This window comes from Colias croceus, chromosome 28, assembly GCF_905220415.1.
Source record: "Colias croceus chromosome 28, ilColCroc2.1".
Lineage (NCBI taxonomy): Eukaryota > Metazoa > Arthropoda > Insecta > Lepidoptera > Pieridae > Colias > Colias croceus.
The window spans coordinates 904,971-923,782 of NC_059564.1; the positions used below are offsets into that span (position 1 = coordinate 904,971).

At 36.1% G+C, this 18,812-nt stretch overlaps 1 protein-coding gene across 1 annotated transcript; it reads left to right on the forward strand.

Annotated features, from left to right (window-relative positions):
* Positions 1 to 2,516: 2,516 nt before the first annotated feature.
* Positions 2,517 to 18,558, forward strand: LOC123704085 (putative ammonium transporter 2). The gene is made up of 12 exons (XM_045652353.1): positions 2,517 to 2,992; positions 9,793 to 9,879; positions 10,011 to 10,209; positions 10,994 to 11,139; positions 11,557 to 11,720; positions 14,877 to 14,962; positions 15,265 to 15,347; positions 16,116 to 16,265; positions 16,483 to 16,560; positions 16,925 to 17,103; positions 17,686 to 17,805; positions 18,138 to 18,558. Exons 1-12 carry the CDS (start codon positions 2,839 to 2,841, stop codon positions 18,537 to 18,539), a joined length of 1,848 nt encoding a protein of 615 aa, XP_045508309.1. The 5' UTR covers positions 2,517 to 2,838; the 3' UTR covers positions 18,540 to 18,558.
* Positions 18,559 to 18,812: the final 254 nt, after the last annotated feature.

Here is an 18,812-nt window from a genome sequence, read left to right on the forward strand (position 1 = left end):
ATTCGATAGTTAACTGGAATTTGGCATAAAAATAATAAAACACACTAAGTATTTTTATTTTATTCCCTTATATAACATTTTCAGAATCACAAAAAATCCGAAAGACGGATTTGTCGAATTTCTTTCGAATTTTATTAAAAAATAATATGTTCACGATTTATCGAAAGCAAGAAGGCAGTCATGCGATTAATTAAGTGCATGAAAAAAATACACCAAGTAGGACTTATCAAATTCTTTATTTACTGCATTATAATAAATATAGGTAGGTAATACAAAACAACGTAGTACGATCGTATCGAAGCATAGTATTTTACCAAAAAGTACGACAAAGGGGACAAAAAACAAAGACTAACTTCGCAAAAAATATATCCTCAACAATCTATCTTACATATACGTGTGCCGAATGTATAAAGCCTATTCGAGTAATTGTTTTAGGCATAGAATATATAATTAGTCTAGTATTTAAGTTATAACTTATAATGTATAGACCAAGCAAATACTACTGAACCGATTACAATGAAATTTAGCACACATATAGAGAGTAGCTTGGATTAACACATAGGATAGGTTTTATGCCGGAAATCCCACGGGAACGGGAACTATGCGGGTTTTTCTTTGAAAACGCGGACGAAGCCGCGGGCGGAAAACTAGCTGTAGTATTTTTATTTTGTTATTTGGTAAAAAATACAATAAGCCAATTGCTTTATAGGACATTCAGATATTAAAATAATCTAGATATGATTACTGATTAAGTGATTAGGTTAAGTACTGGGATACGTATTTTTAACAATCTCTCTTATTGGAAATTAAGAAATAATGATAAAAATAAATAAATAAATAAAATAAATATTTCAGGACAATTTTCACACACGGCACGATAATATGATCCCTAATTAAGCTTTCGCTTGTGTTATGGAAAGCAGATGGCTGATAAACATACATCTAATATATAAAAATCAATGCCACTTTTCGTTGTAATTCCATAACTCGAGAACGGCTGAACCGATTTCGATAATTTTTTTTTTATTATATTCCTTGAAGTACGAGGATGGTTCTTATGTAGAGAAAACGTAAACATGTACCACGGGCGAAGCCGGGGCGGACCGCTAGTATATTATATAATTTTAAATTAATACTTATATAGATAATTAACATCCAGACACAGAGCAAACATCTATGTTCATCACACAAATATTTGCCCGGGTGGGAATCGAACCCACGACCTCTGGCTTCGAAGACAGGGCCACTGCCAACCAAGCCAACCGGCCAGTCAAAAAAGAGCGATATAAAACAAACATCCATCCTTCATTCTTCCTTTTTTTTCGACTTCTTTATCATCACGTAGGTAGTAGGTACTTAATTGGACAATCCCTATGTTTCACCATCTTTCCCTAAAAATAAGATAAATTAGTTAATATCAGCTATCTATATCCATACTTATACTTTAGCTACTATTATGTATTCTGTGCTTATAAGCTTATAATATTATAAATGCAAAAGTAACTCTGTCTGTCTGTTGCTCAACCACGCCTAAACTACTGAACCCGTTTTCATGATATTTGGTATGGAGATATTTTTATACCCGAGAAAGGAGATAGGCTACTTTTTATCCCGGGAAATTAATGACAAAACCCCGGAAATCCCACGGGAACGGGAACTATGCGGGTTTTTCATTGACTGCGCGGGCGAAGCCGCGGGCGGAAACCTAGTAATATATAAAAATGAAACCCGTTTTCCTTGGTCACGGCATCACGCGTCGCGTGCGATTTCGATTATTGTTTTTTTTTATTATCTTCCTTGAAGTACGAGGATGGTTCTTATTATGTAGAAAAAACGTAAACATGTACCGCGGGCGAAGCTGGGGCGGACCGCTAGTAGTTAAAATCCAAATTTAATTCATTTGTCACCCAATATTTGAAGGTAAATCGCCATTATCATTTCAATTTCGGAATAGTTCTCAATGCGGGCTTAAGGTTATTTATTTTTTATTGTTTTAAAACAAATTGAAAGTAAATTCAAATTACAAAGATGTTTGTTATTTTTTTAAGTACTTGGTAGTGTAACGTGTTTAAACTGGTACCTACATGATGGTGGAATTTGAATTTGAAATTCAAATTTGAATTTGAAAATCAAAAATGGATGAGCATAACTATAGTTACCTACCTACTGTAGTTCAATTTATCACATCACACATGCATTTTTTTATACCTAGATTTACATAAATATTGGATTGGGTTTCTACAGGAAGAATGAAAACACATTTATAATTTAAAAACTGGTTTATCATTTTTCCTATCTTTTGAATATACATAATATACCTAATCGTACTATTTTGTGACCATTTATGTATTTTTCGCTATTTTCCATTCACGCAAAAACGGTGCATTCGAATTAAAATGTAGTTTCACAAAGAGATAGATTAGTCTGGATAAGTGAAAATAAGGAATGAGAAAAAAATATAATCGAGACTCAAAATAAACAATGCTAGCTTTGCATATAATCCGCTATCGCTTACGCTACGCTACGCCTGGCTATAAAGCCTTATACTAATTTAGATTTAAAACTATTATCTTCAGATGCGGTTTCATTTAAAATAAAGTTTTCGCTCACGACGGACCTGAATAATAAAAAAATCAAATTTGCCAAAAAAAATATGTTTTATGAATTAAGTTTTTAAGTCCTACCTATATGAACCAGTGATTTTATTAATTTACAATTAAATATTAAATATAATGTATAAAAATTAATCTTCATTTATTTAATCTCTTTGAACGATAAAGTAAAAATGTCACGTCAATATTAAAAAAAATCGAACACAGAAAAAAAAATACTTCAAAAATGGAGGGAAACTATACATACGAGCCGCGGATTGGCTTACGGTCTCCGAACTTAACAAACACAACTGTTAATTTGCAAGAAAGCTTCGAAATAGATTTGGAAGATACAAATTGGATTTTAACATCATCATTTATTATATTTACTATGCAAACTGGTGAGTAAATACAAGAAAAACATTTTTTTATTAGATCCTTAATTTATAGGTAGCAGATTTTTTTTTATTTGAGCGGGAACGTTTTAGGACACAAAAAATACCTAGGTTTTAAAAATGTAAAAATATTTATTTAAAAACTACGAAAAGATATATAAGAATATTAATAAATTAATAATATTATATACCTATATACCTAAGAATAGTTAAAAACAACAATGCGGGCTCTTTACAGTAACTGAAATTGCAAAACAATGTACCTATTTTAACTGGTTTTTCTTTAATGTTAATGTCACGTATATTACATAATGTATTTTTATTGACTGTATATTTTGTAGAGAGGATAAATGTGTGAGGAAGCTTTTTAATCTATTCTAATATTATAAAGCTGAAAAGTTTGTTTGTTTGAACGCGCTAATCTTAGAAACTACTGGTCTGATTTTAAAAAAATTTTTCAGTGTTAGATAGCCCATTTATCGAGGAAAGCTGTATATCATCAGGCTAAGAGCAATAGGAGAGGAGAAATGCGGGTAAAACCGCGGGGCACAGCTAGTAGTAAAATAATGTGTAGGTACAATCAATCGATTAAGTTTGATTCATATATTGTACGATTTAAATCAAAGAAATTAAATAAAAAAAATAGGTAATATTTATTTAGGTCTCAATCTAATAAATCATTATTACATACTATAAAACAAAGTTGTTTTCTCTGTACCTATGTCTCTTTGTATGCTTAAATCTTTAAAACTACGCAACTGAATTTGATGCGGTTTTTTTCAATAGATAGGATGATTCAAGGGGAAGGTTTTAATACTTACATAATTTAATAGGTTTTAGACAGTGCGGGCGAAGCCGCGGGCGAAAAGCTAGTGTATATAATAAAGGAAGAATTATTTTTATGCTTGTAACTACTGGTTATGCTCAAAAACTAAGCCGATTTTGATAATACTTTCACCCATAATAAGCTTCATTACTAAATATATTAGTCTATAATTTTTCGTTTCTATGCTAATTATCTGAGATTCAGGGTAATAGGTAAAACAATTGGCATTCATTGTTATTTGTTTTTAATTGCCTTATAGATTTAACCGATATTTTTATTAAAATATAGGTGAAGGTTTAAATTTGCTAAAATATTGATTACTAGCTTCCGCCCGCGACTCCGTCCGCGCGGAAAAATTAAGATTTACTTTTTTTCTACGTATTTTTCCGGGATAAAAAGTATCCTATTTTATGCCCAGGATAATAAGGTATAATTATACCAAGTTTCATCGAAATCGAACCGTTAGTTTTCACGTGATGCCTGAACATACAGACAGACAGACAGACAGACAGACAGACAGACAAAAATTTTTTTAATCACATATTTGGGTTTGGTCTCGATCCAGTAACACCCCCTGCTATTTATTTTTTCAATATTTTCAATGTACAGAATTGACCCTTCTACAGATTTATTATATGTATAGATTTTAATGTGGAATTTATTATTAGGTATTTCCCAATGAGACTACAAAAGGTTACTTCATGTATTAAATAATTTAAGAGATGGTTATTAGAAACAAAATCTTCTTAGGTATATAAAAAAAATTATAGGTAGGAAAGTACGAAAAATGCTCTGAATATTGACTGTATTAATTCCAAATGTATGTCATATTGTTCGACTTTAACTTCGAAACAAATGACGAAGGCCACTATTTCTAAATAACGCATTTATTCAAAACAATTATTACAATAACACACGCTTTTATTTTATTACTAGCTTTCCGCCTGCGGCTTCGCCCGCGTTTTCACTTTTCAAAGAAAAACCCGCATAGTTCCCGCGTTCCCGTGGGAATTCCGGGACAAAACCTAGCCTATGTTACTCGTGGATAATGTAGCTTTCGAATGGTGAAAGAATTTTTAAAATCGGTCCAGTAGTTTAAGAGCCTATTCATTACAATCAAACAAACAAACAAACAAAGTTTTCCTGTTTATAATATTAGTGTAGATAACTCTTGCTCATGAAGATAATCTTCTATTTTTTTTTTTGCATATAGGATATGATCAAAACTGCCCCCCTTTATAAAAAAAGTTTGCCTGTAACTATGTCCCATAAACTAGGTATGCATTTGATCATGATGATCATCAACAAAGTGCTAAACATGAGCTCATTAAGTTTTCCGCGTTTCGAGATTCGACAGTGTATCATATAGGCAAAGCCGGGTTGCACATCTAAGTAGAATTTTATGAATTTTATCCGAGTACAGTGCAATATGTTTGAATATTATGTACTAACATTTGCAATGGTAGATCACAAAATATACTTATTAATTCGAATACAACTAGTTTACAAATACAAACATTTAAAATCATGTTTATTTCATAACTTACTACTTACATATAAAATTCAGTACAAAATTTGTATCTTGCAAGTTGCAACAATAAAAGTACCTAATAAAGATGAGGTAATTTTGCAAGGACTTTCCTTAAGTAAATTTTAAATCCTGTCATTTCAAGGCAAGCTGTATCTTTATCCTGCAAAAAGAATTTTAAATAAAATTACCAATTTATCCTGTACATACAATGTAGGCTTATTATCATTTTAACAAAAAAAGTTACTGAAGGTTTTGGTAAAGACTAGCCAGACTGCAGACATCGCGATTTCACTCTAGTGGTATTGGAGTAAAAAATTGGCAATGACCTAATCATCCACATCCACAATTATTATCACTATCTCATCTTTTATAATTTTTTTATTTTCACTTTCACATAAGTAATTTTTTGAGGGTAAAATTTGAAGGTTGCGTCATGAAGAAAGGCGACAATTTAGCTATTTTGAATCTTGCTAAAGCAGTTTCACTTCTGACACGTGTGCTTGGCACATACGCTCTTTTTTCAATTATTCCGTCTGATTAGTAAAATTAACAAACACTTTTATTGTGTAGTGTCAGGTACATATTATTTAGAACTAGCTTACCGCCCGCGGCTTCGCCCGCTTTGTCTAAAACCTAATAAATTATATACTAAAACCTTCCTCTTGAATCACTCGTTCTATTAAAAAATCCGCATCAAAATCAGTTGTGTAGTTTTAAAGATTTAAGCATTCATAGGGATATAGGGACAGAGAAAGCGACTTTGTTTTATAGATACTATGTTTTTTTTTTTTTTTTTTTTTATTATTTGATAGGAAAGCGCTTGACCACTATCTCGCCTGATGGAAAGCTGAGATGTGGCCTAAGATGGAGCGCGCTTTCCTAGAAGGTACCTGTTCACTCTTTTCTTGAAGACCTCCATATTGTACTCGTCGGGGAACACAGACTCAGGAAGCATGTTCCAGTCCCTCGCGGTTCGAATGAAGAATGTCGATCCGAACCGCTTTGTCCGGGTACATGGAACGTCCACCATATGGCGGTGCCTAGAGTCTGTGCGCCTCGACGAACGATGGAAAAACGGGGATGGCGGAATTAGATCGTGCAATTCCGCAGCGCACTCACCAAAGTGTATCCGATAAAATACCGATAAACTTGCCACTCTGCGACGATGGGCGAGGCTCTGGAGTTTTTTGCCTACTAGCTCATCGTCGTTTATTAGCCTCTTGGCACGCCTCTCTATCGCCTCAAGCGCCTCCAGCTGGTACTTGGCTGATCCATCCCAGAGGTGAGAACAGTATTCAATGCACGAACGGACTTGTGCTTGATAGAGATTGAGCAACTGTCCCGGACTGAAATACTGTCTCACCTTCGCCAGAATACCAAGCTTTTTTGAGGCTACTTGGGCTTTTGATTCGATGTATGAACCAAAATTAAGAGTAGGCGTTAAGGTGATACCAAGAAGCTCGAGGTGGTCAGTTATCGGCACAGATACACCTTGGAAAAACGGAGTCAGGTTGAAAGGACTCCGTTTAGCGGAAAATAGACACGCCTGGGTCTTAGTCGCATTGAACTTGACCAGATTGGCCTCGCCCCAATCGGAGACTGCCTGTAAGGACAAGTTCAAGCGATCGACCATCGCCTCCCGCAGAGACTGGATTTGTGCCGTACTAGCACGCGCGTTGGATACGTATCTCTCCACAACAGTGCTATCGTCTGCGTACCCATAGATACCGGGTTTCAGCAGATCGTTAATGTGTAGCAGGAATAGTGTTGCGGAGAGAACTGATCCCTGAGGGACCCCGGCGTTTATAGCCAATTGGTCGGACGAGCAGCCGTCGACGACTACTCGTATCGACCGGTCTCTCAGAAAATCTGTGATCCATGCGCAGAAACCAGCAGGCAGACCGTACGATGGAAGCTTGCCAATAAGGCTATCATGCCAGACCTTGTCGAAGGCTTTCGAGATATCAAGGGAGACAGCAAGTGCTTCCCCATGATTCTCTATGGCCTCGCTCCAGATATAGGTAGCACACGCTAGAAGATCCCCAGTGGACCGATTTCGGCGAAATCCGTATTGGCGGTCACTGAGTAGATCGTTCGCTTCTAGGTGTGCCATAAGCCTGCTGTTCAGTACACGTTCCATAGTCTTGCAGAGTATGGACGTGACTGAAATTGGCCTATAATTGGAGGGGTCGGCACGACTGCCTTTTTTGGGCACAGGCTGCACATTAGCAAGCTTCCACGATTTCGGTACTTTTCCAGTCGTCATCGAAAGGCGAAAGAGGCGTGTCAGAACAGGAGCGAGCTCAGGCGCACAGGTTTTTAGTACTATGGCTGGAATACCATCAGGGCCACTAGCTTTATTCACATCAAGATTCCGCAGCGTTTTAAGAACCTCAGTCTGACGGATGCGAATTTCCGGCATATTCGCCTCGCAACCAGGTAGACTGGGAGGTATGGCGCTTGCAGGATCCAGACGCGAATTTTCTGCGAACAGAGTAGCAAATAGGTTCGCTTTCTCTGCGGCAGTGTGAGCTAGCGTCCCATCCGGTCTCAGCAGTGGAGGAAGTGAGGGGCGGCAGAAATTCGATTCAACCGACTTTGCCAGGGACCAAAACGCTTTACTACCGGAGGGGTAAGAAGCCAGTTTGTTCCCTATACGGCTAACGTGGTCAAATCGAGCTTTCCGTAGAGCTTTCTTGCAGGACTTGGCGGCCCGGTTAAAGGCTTTCTTCTTCTCTGATACGTCCTTGGCCTTGCGGTGTCGAGCATCAGTCCAAGCCAGATATGCCTCATGCTTAAGCGCTTCAGCGCGTTTGCACTCGGCTCTGAACCAGGGCTGAGCTTTACTGGACGTGGCTACATCGGAGAATGGAATATAGTACTCCATTCCCTGCCGCAGCACATCTGTCACAGCATCCGCACAGGTCGAAGGGTCTTCGGAAGAAAAGCAAACAGACCGCCAGGGATAAGACGCAAAGAAGGAACGCATCTCGTCCCAATCTGCTGACTTGTATCGCCACACGCGCCGAGAGCCCCTGGGACTGGGATCGGGCGGCGAGTAGACAGATACAGACTTCACCAGACAGTGATCGGAGCTGCCAAGCGGCGCAGAAATCGCAACCGAGTAACGGTCCGGATCTGTTGTCAGCAGAAGGTCCAAGCAATTGGCTGTATGGCTCTCAACATCAGGAACCCGCGTCGCTCCTTGGACCAGCTGGGTGAGATTTAACGCTATAGCGAGCTTACGCGTCTCTCTCCCAGCGAGATCAGTGCTCTGGTACGGGAATAGCCACTCCTGGTGGTGGGCATTGAAATCCCCCAGTAGCACTAGCTGAGCGGAAGGGAATTTGTGTTGAGCAGCATCCGCCGCCTCACTTAGGTACTCTGTGAGCCTGATAGTCTCCTGGTCTCCGCTGTGCGCTCGGTAGACACAAGCATAGACAAGCTTCTCTAAGCCTGTGTCCACCAGCATCCAAAGTACAGAGAAATGGGGGTCTTCAAGAAAACGGAGACGCCGACAGCAGATGTCGTCTCGGACGTACGCGCACACACCTGATCGAGCTTTAAAATTTTGCTCCAGTGTGTAGCCGGGGTAAGTCAGGTACGCCAGATCAGACGGACACCTTATCTGCGTCTCCGTGAGGAACAAGATACAAGGATTGCTAGTCTCTAGGTGGAAGTGGACTGAAGCGAGGTTGGAGTGTAGACCTCTGATGTTAGTAAGGTCTACTTTCAGCGAGAGGGAGTGCTGCCGCTGTACAACTGTGTTCCTGTATCTTGCTTTTTTCATAATTTGTTTGGAGAGTGAAGTAGGTGTGAAGACGGCAGTGAATCGAGGCGCTTTACATCTGGACCTGAGACACACACTTAGAAGCCGCAATGACGGGGACTAGTCTGGAGACTGCGGGGACGCCCGAGCCCCCCCAAGTTGTCCATAGGGCCCTCTCATCCGGTCGCCAACCGGCACTATGGCGCAACTTGGGATTTTTCGCTGGTTGGCGGGGCAGCCTTTCACATGTGGCTAGCACGCTACTTGGGCCCCCTACTGACCAGCGGTCGGCCAGCGGTGCACCGTGCCTCGGATCCCGCTACCCTCCATGACTAGCCACCGGAAGCAGCAACGACAGTGAGCGTCAGATCGTCCTGATTGTAAAAGCGCAACTGATTCGACCCGTCTTCACTAAGGCTATATCAGCTTCTTCGTGCCGGAACACGGACGCTTGGCGACACGTCTTCAGCTGATGGGTGGTCATTATAGCCGCGACAAATGTCTCCCACCATGTCACCTGTTTAGCACCACCCAGGGGCCACGTGTAGGGATTCAGAGTTCTGGGTATACTCCTACGGACGGAGGTGACTCGGCCCCCAAATGTAGTGATAAAGTAAGTCCTAGTTTTAAAATAATCTAAAAATTATTATAATAAGGAAATGTTGTAAACACTTTTATAGGTTTTGGCATGCTGGAGTCAGGATGTGTATCAATTAAAAACGAAGCAAATATTATGATGAAGAATCTAGCAGATATTTCTCTTGGCGGTAAGTTCTAAGTGAAAAACGAACTCTACTACTTAGTATTATTAATGTAAAAGATTTTGAGATATTTGATACAATACTAAATATCCCGAGACTTTGTTGATGTGTGTACATATTATCCCTATATACTCTAGGTTTGACCTACTGGATCTTCGGTTACGGCATGTCCTTCGGGCAAGGGCCATTATCAAACCCCTTTATAGGGGTTGGAGACTTTTTAGTAGACCCTCCGGTTGGTGACGCTCTTATGGGACCAGTTTTTGCATCTTTTCTCTTTCAATTATCTTTTGCTACTACCGCCACTACTATTGTAAGTGGGGCTATGGCTGAAAGGTGAGTATTTGAAAATATCATCTAAAACTAATATTATAAAGCTGAAGAGTTTGTTTGTTTGAACGCGCTAATCTCAGGAACTACTGGTTCGATTTGAAATTCTTTCGGTGTTAGATAGCCCATTCATATCATCACGCTAAGACCAACGAGCGGAGATCGAGGAAGGCAATAGGCTATAATATATTATCATCTTGATATCATCACGTTAAGACCAACAGGAGCGGAGCTACGCGGGTGAAACCGCGGAGCGCAGCTAGTATTAGATAAATGCCTTAAAATAGATGCTTCGTTACACTTTTTCATTGAACATAATATTATAATCTATAATATTTTCTTATTCAATAGCGAAATAAAATAAATCATAGTCATATAGACGATATTATAGGTAATATAGAGCGCAATATCGTCTATAGAGTCGTAACTCATAATAATTTATATATTCTACTTTTAAAAGCAATAATTTATTTATTTAACGCCGCAATATATTCATATTAATAGCTACCGAATCACATAAATTGAGTTAAATTATTGTGTTAAGGTTTTTTACCTTAAGAAAATTGGACAATTTTATAATTAATTAAAAATTAATTTCACATAGACGATTAAACCGATGAACCGATTTTAATCAAATTAGCGAGTTTCGAATAGGTAGATAGAGGTGATGATTCTGATTTTGCTTACAATCGATGTTAACTCTTTTTTAATGCCAATGATGATGTCGGTGGTGGTGATGATGATGATTATGATGAAGATGAAGATAATGACTTTTTTATTACTTTACTAGATGTAACTTCAAAGCATACTGCCTGTTTTCGTTCTTAAACACGATAGTGTATTGTGTCCCCGCGGGTTGGGTGTGGGGGGAGCACGGGTTTCTGAACCGAATGGGCGCTGTGGATATAGCTGGGTCGGGGCCTGTGCATTTGATTGGTAAGTTTTTGATTTTAGAGTGTCTAAGAGATCTGTGTTACTTTTTTTTCAGTTTGTGTGCTGTCAAATAAATTAAATTTTCTGTATTATTTATTTGTTTTTTTTGTGTGTCGTATTGCTGAATAAAATAAATAAACATAACTAACTACTTCCTTTTTTTCTTCTTATTAAAAATTAATGCTACTTTTTATTGTTTTCTTTTGTGTTTAGTGTATTTATTTATTAATGTAAATATGTAATGTATTTCATTCCTGTATTGAGAATCTTAGACGAATAATTTTTACGTACTTTCTAGATGTAACATAGAATAGAAAAGACAAAGTAATATACCTATAATTCTGTTATTGTATTTCTTTTAAACAACTTCAAATATATATTGCATGTGTGTTTTTATAGTATTACTTATTGGGTCCCCAGGTGGGTCATCAGCGTTCGCCTCTGCCCTAATGCTCGGTCCCCGTTTGGGGCGCTACGCTAAAGGATATGCCCCTTTGCCCCTGGGAAACCCAGTTAATGCAGTCATGGGGACCTTTGTTTTATGGTGGGGCTGGTTAGCTTTCAACAGTGGTAGCACTTATGGGGTAAGTTTTGTGCCCCGTATGGGGCTAAGGGCAGAATTGTTAAAAAATTGTTTCGTAAATGCTCTTTTTACGTGATCATAATTATAAATAATATATTTTATCGTTTTTGTGTCCTATATGGGACAGAAAATTAAAAAGGAGCTTGTGTGCCAAGCACACGTGTCAGAAGTGAAATTTCTTTGGCAAGTTTCAAAGATTCAAAATCGTCGCCTTACTCCATGACATTGACATTTTCCTCTCAACGCGCCTAAAGAAGTTTCACTTCAAAATTTTTTTCGTTAATATTCCGATACAATACAATGTAACCACATAACCAATGTAACCTACCTATTTAGGCAAAGCGACATTACCAAAATTACAAAAAGTCAGCTGGTATGTAGAGTTTTTTTTAACACGCATAATAAAATTATGTGCCTGCGTATAAAAATATTCTAACTAAATAAATTATATTTTTCTCACGTTCCCTGATTTATTGCAATTTAATTTAATTCGTGTCATCAAAGTTATCGCACAGAATTTTAACAAAGTAATTGTTACCATACACAAAAATTCAGCACGTGACGTTTTAAATTAGAGTACTCGAATCATACTCGAATGATGTTCATTTTAAATTTCGAACACGTTTATTTAAATTTGACATCTGACAACGGAATAAACGTCCATCAAATGTTTTAATTTACGCCAATTTGAATTTGTTGCATGCGTTTGTATTCTGCACAGTATTCTGTGATAAATTACATTTTTTGAAACTTAAAAATAATATGTAATGTAGAGTCAAGAGCTTTTTTATGATTTTTATAAAATAGTTGTACGTAACTGTATTCACAAAAGAACGTGTAGGAACAATGTTAATACATAAACTCAAGCAATAAATTATAATAATGAATAGCCACAGTTAATATTCCTTTCTATATAAGTATACAAGAATGGATTATATTATGGCAAGTCTCATTCTTTTTTGCTGCCAAGCCTTTCCTGCCTTCCAAGCCAGAGGTTGTGGGTTCGATTCCCACCCGGGGAAAATATTTGTGTGATGAACATAGATGTTTGCTCTGTGTCTGGGTGTTCATTAACTATATAAGTATTTATTTAAAATTATATAATAAGTATTTATTTAAAATTATATATGTATGTATTTTTATCAGGTTACCATAACACAAGCGAAAGCTTAGTATGGTATCAGATCGTGCCGTGTGTGAAAATTGTCGTGAAATATTTTTTTGGATTGCCAATAACTATATTTTTGCCTGAAAAAAAAGAAAGAAATAAAATAAAACCTCTTTTCAAAAGACCACAGATTATGTTAGCGTGTGACAAATCACCGTACCATTGGAGTCATTCAATTTTAAAATGGACACATTTACGTTAGAGTTGAAATGGTCCTCATTGTTTCTAATTGGTGAACAAATTACACATTTAAATGGTTGGCCTTCGGTTTAACGTTAGTTCCTTGGATGATAAATAATGCAGTGATTTTTTTTACTGGTAATACTAGAACTTAGGGTTGCCAGAGCTACTGAATATCAATTATACTTAGTTTAAAAATTCTATCGATTTGGACGCAAATCGATGATTGAAACCGATTCTTCGTTATATTACTTTATTCCTTACTAGCTTACCGCCCGCGGCTTCGCCCGCTTTGTCTAAAACCTAATAAATTATAAACAGTTTATTTATTTCAAGAATCACTCTATATATTAAAAAAAACGCATCAAAATCCGTTGCGTAGTTTTAAAGATTTAAGCATACAAAGGGACATAGGCTCTGTGGACATAGGGACAGAGGAGGCGACTTTGTTTTATAAAATGTAGTGATTTCGTTATTTACTTACTTAAGTACTTCGTGGAAATAATCTGTGCCTATAAACTTATAGTTGTTTAATCCTATAGTTTCCGAGAAAATCTTTAAAAAATATACACAAACATCAACAAATAAAAAATAATAAATAGCTCAAAAATGTACAATTTTAATTTAGCCTTCGATAGTCACTGTTAGGAATTATGCATAGATTTGTCATATAATATATTTTCTCCCAACTTATAACACGTCATCTCCCAAAAAATATTATATATCGTTCCTCGATGAATGGGCTATCTAAGACCGAAATAATTTTTTAAATCGGACCAGTAGTTCCTGTGATTGGCGCGTTCAAACAAACAAACTCTTCAGCTTTATAATATTAGTATAGATTTTAACCGTATACATGATGGAAGTCACAGCTATCGTTGTACAAAATTGATCACATAAATCTTATGCAGTATTAATATTGAAAAATAAAAGTACACTTCATTTCTTACTAGGACACGAGGAAAATGTACTTAATTTTACAAAATTAATACTTTAGTATCAAAAATTATCATAAATCCTTGTATAATTTAATACATAAAATTTCCTTGTTTTACAATGAAAAAGAATGACTTTATTACACTAATTCATTTTCATACAATTTTATCAATAGAAAATTTGTAACGTAATTAAAATAATTATTCGTATGTACTTAGATATTATTTAAGTAGTTATACATTATATAATGATATATAATATTAGTATGGAATAAAATATTACTTATGTAAGATTTTATTAAACCCTAATTCCATAATATTATAAAATATGCGAAAGTAACACTGTCTGTCTGGCTGTTACTGAACCAATTTTCATGAAATTTGGTATGGAGATATTTTGATTCCCGAGAAAGGACATAGGCTACTTTTTATCCCGGGAAAATGACGCAATCCCGGAAATCCCACGGGAACGGGAACTATGCGGGTTTTTCTTTGCCTGCGCGGGTGAAGCCGCGAGCGGAAACCTAGTTTCTTATAAAAACTCATTCATTTTCATACAATTTTATTCATAGAAAAATTGTTATACCTATTGTGTGTAAAGATTATTATTTTAAGAAGTTAGATATATTTATGTAAGTATGATATTTTATAAAATAAGTTTTTGTTAAATAAGTCCATAGAAATATCTGTACCGTTCCAATTATGTTGAAATTCTCCCCAATTTTAGGGAAAAAAAGTCCCTATAGATTCAAACAAATCATAGATGTTAAATGAATGAAAAATCAAAGATAGAGTTTACAAACATAATTTTTAGATTACTTTATAACATTGATAGATCGTAGAGTATCTACTCAAACTCAAACTCAAATTCAAGGTAAGTGGTGCCAAATGGCAGTACGCAGCACGTGCAGCTGTCATGACAATGATGGGATCTTTCGGCGGCGGAGCTTTTGGACTTATGTAAGTAAAATCTTATCAAAATTGATATAATGTTAAAAGTAATTTATTTATTGTAAAAAAAAATATAAATAAACAAAAATTTCCCATCACTATTTATTATTTTTACTGCTATTTTCTAATAATTCCATTAGCTATTTATTGCCGGTGTAATGATTTTATGCAGTTTAATTTTTTGAACTTATAGCTTAAAGTACAATAATTAATACAAATTTCAAGATGGCGCCCTCTATAACGATAAATATCTCTGCCTTTGTAATTTAAATAGAAGCTTAGATGCGTTACCGATCTTATACTATTTTCAGCTTTACTCTTGTGAAGAATAAAGGTCGAGCTGATGTCCTGGACCTAATAAATAGTGTTCTAGGATCCCTCGTGTCTATTACAGGTATTACAAGTACAATATAAAGTCTCAATTATTGTATGAAATATAACATTTATGAGATCTGCATAATATCTTTTAGACTAGATACTGACCGATTCAGATGAAATTCTTACTATTACAGTTGCTGTAGCTCCACTTGTTATCTTACTGTCACTGTTTCTTATCTTATTTTTGCTGTTATAACTTATATCTTACTGTTACCGTTTTTGTGCAGTCAGTACGACTGTAACTTACTTTAACGGTTATTGTCAATAATACTATTTTTACTGTAATTTTTTCTATTGTTGTTACTTATTGTTACCATTTCAGGGCTATTATCCTTTCTGTAACATATTATAATTATATTATCTGTGCTGTTACTTACGTCTACTGTTACGTAAGTAACAACTTACTGCTCCTGTTGCTGTGCTGTCATTGTTACTGCTGTTGTTATTATTATTACCATTACCACTATATTACTAAACTAGCTGTGCTCCGCGGTTTTACCCGCAGTGCTCCGCTCCTGTTGGTCTTAGCGTAATGATATCTATACTAATATTATAAATGCGAAAGTAACTCTGTCTGTCTGTCTGTTACTCAATCACGCCTAAACTACTGAACCAATTTGCATGAAATTTGGTATGGAGATATTTTGATACCCGAGAAAGGACATAGGCTACCTTTTATTGCGAAATATATACCACGGGCGAAGCCGGGGCGGACCACTAGTATAGCATAAAGCCTTCCTCGATAAATGGGCTATCTAACACCGAAATTTTCTATCACACACAGCGGGTTGTTTCCTCTACCGCGCGTGGGAGTCGCTGCTTATAGGCGCTATAGGAGCACTCATAGCGTCGCTAAGTGCGGCCTTGTTCGATAGACTACATGTGGATGACCCTGTTGGGGCGTCTGCGGTTCATGGGGCTTGTGGATTTTGGGGTGAGTTCTTTGATATCTTTTTTTTTGGTTTTTGAAGTTTTTAATCATAAATTGTGTGTTGAATTAATTAAAATTCTCTTATTCAATGGTATTGATATTGTACTCATTACATATTGTAGTTGACTTAAGACTGAGCTTCGCAATTTAAAAAATAAATATGTTATTATTATGACGTGTCCTTATTAATATTATCTATTTGTCCTTTTTAATATTATAGGAGTGGTAGCAGTTGGCTTGTTTGCTGACAATCCGATACCTATGGAAACGACGAATGGTAGATCTGGACTGTTTAAAGGTAGTAAATAAATTAAAGTTTATTATGTAACAAAATTAATTGGTATTTCATTGTCATAGTATTCATTAATATAATGTAAAATGTTACATTCACATTTACCTAACTAATTTTCTAAGATCGTGAACATGTGCCTTGACGACCTAACAACATACAATCGCTCCCATTTACAAATAAAAAACATTTTTTTTTTCGTTAATAATCAACTCTCTTTTATCTCTTTAACTGGTTGTCAGCAAGAAACCGTAATATGTATAGCGATAAGACCGTCATTTGTTTTAATTTATAATAAGATGGCATTCATAAATTTAAATTATAACTAGAGCAATAAATATATAAAATAATATAAATAAATTTATCTTACCAGGGGGAGGCTGGTACCTCCTCGGAGTACAAACCCTCACAGCACTATGCCTCATGCTATGGGGAGCGCTAGTCACTATGGCACTGCTATGGCTCATCGACCGTGTTCTGCCAATCCGTATGGACCCGTACGATGAATTACTGGGCGCTGATCTCACTGAGCACAGGGTGCGACATGGCCAGGTGGGATAGCATACATCCCACACAGCCTACATATCCGATACACACCAAATATATATTATATTCCATGCATCCCATACATCCCACGTATCAATAGGATTAGGATCTATTACATATAACTGTCTCATAATAAAGGGATATCTAGTCACTATGGCGCTACTGTGGCTCGTCGACCATCGTTGGTAGTTACCCTGCCTTTCAAGCCAGAGTTCGTGGGTTCGATTCCCACCCGGGGTAAATATTTATGTGATGAACATAGATAATATTGTGAAAGTTAATAATCCCAATAATTACATTTGTCGCTGAATCCAACAGTCAATCTATCAAACATGACATGACTGTTGAATTCAGTGTGAGTTTTATTATTAGGTATACTAGCTATGCCCTGCGGTTTTACATGATACATACAGTCTTAGCATGATTATATAGCCTATAGCCTTCCTGGATAAATGGGCTATCTAACACCGAAAGAATTTTTCAAATCGGACCAGTAGTTCCTGAGATTAGCGCGTTCAAACAAATAAACTCTTCAGCTTTATAATATTAGTTATAGATGACGTGTTATAAATACATAAAATGTTACAGGTGGGTGTATCTAGAGCAGTATCAGCACTACGTCCGTTTCATCGTTCCAACAGTATTGAAGATGTTGGAAACATTGGAGTTAATACTGGCCATAACATGGTTATAGATAAACTGAGTGAGGTATGTTTTTAATGGCTTTTGGAAAAATTGTATTTTGGTATTGATGTTTAAGTTTTATGGTTCTGTATTCCATATAATTATTAAAATAATAATAGTTTCTTCATCACAATAGAATAATAAGTATCAAGTTCATATAACTTCTGTTAGCAATTTTGATTAGCTGATAACTTACTAGTTTAAAATTTCTTCATTTTTTACCAGATGCAAACTAACAATTTAAATTCTTATTTCTCCTAGTCCATCATATCCTAATACTATTCCAATATTAGCTACCCATAAGAGTGTATGATTTACATTCAAAATTATAATTAATATATCTACTAATCCCACAGCTAAAGAAAAAGCGAAGTAAAAGCGGCAACCTAAAAATATTCACGAACCAAGCGTTCGTCGAGGAACCGACAAACGATCAATCGTTCAAAAACACGGGATTTTTGAACAAACGACCTGGCAACCCTGAGAACGATTTACACCGCGTTATTGACTCTATGGAGAACGAATTGAATGGCGCCTGTCACGATGAAACTGTCAAAAATGGCGGGAAATCAACTGTCAAAAGTTTGGAACATTTCAAGGGAAAAAAGTTTAAAGAATTATCAGCCAGTGAATTGGAGGAATTGGGAGAAATTCAAGCGAATGAAGATAGATTTAGACATAAAATTGTAGAAGATGATTATAAGAATGATGTCGATAGAAGTGGTTTGACGACGCCGAGTTTTAGGTGGATTGAATGAATAATTAATAATGATTTTAGAATAATGTTAATAAAATTAAGTACATATAGTTTATGTGTTGTATTTTATTATAATAAATTGTATATGTAAAGACCAGTCGTTTTATTATTTTAGGTATCCAATTTTTTCATTATATTTTTACCTATTCCTATAGCGTGATTTAGAGCAACACTCATGGCACATTTCTTTCAAATCTATGGTAGGGAGCAAGGTAGGGAGATAAAAAAAAATTTGAATTTGATTTCATATTTGACACATAAATTTAAAAAATAC

Excerpts from the sequence above, each read along its gene's own strand:
- LOC123704085 (XM_045652353.1), top strand. The coding sequence starts at position 2,839 with ATGGAGGGAAACTATACATACGAGCCGCGGATTGGCTTACGGTCTCCG. Across the intron at positions 11,140-11,556 it reads GGGGCCTGTGCATTTGATTG|GTGGGTCATCAGCGTTCGCC; the intron begins GTAAGTTTTTGA and ends TTGGGTCCCCAG. Across the intron at positions 16,561-16,924 it reads TAGATCTGGACTGTTTAAAG|GGGGAGGCTGGTACCTCCTC; the intron begins GTAGTAAATAAA and ends TTATCTTACCAG.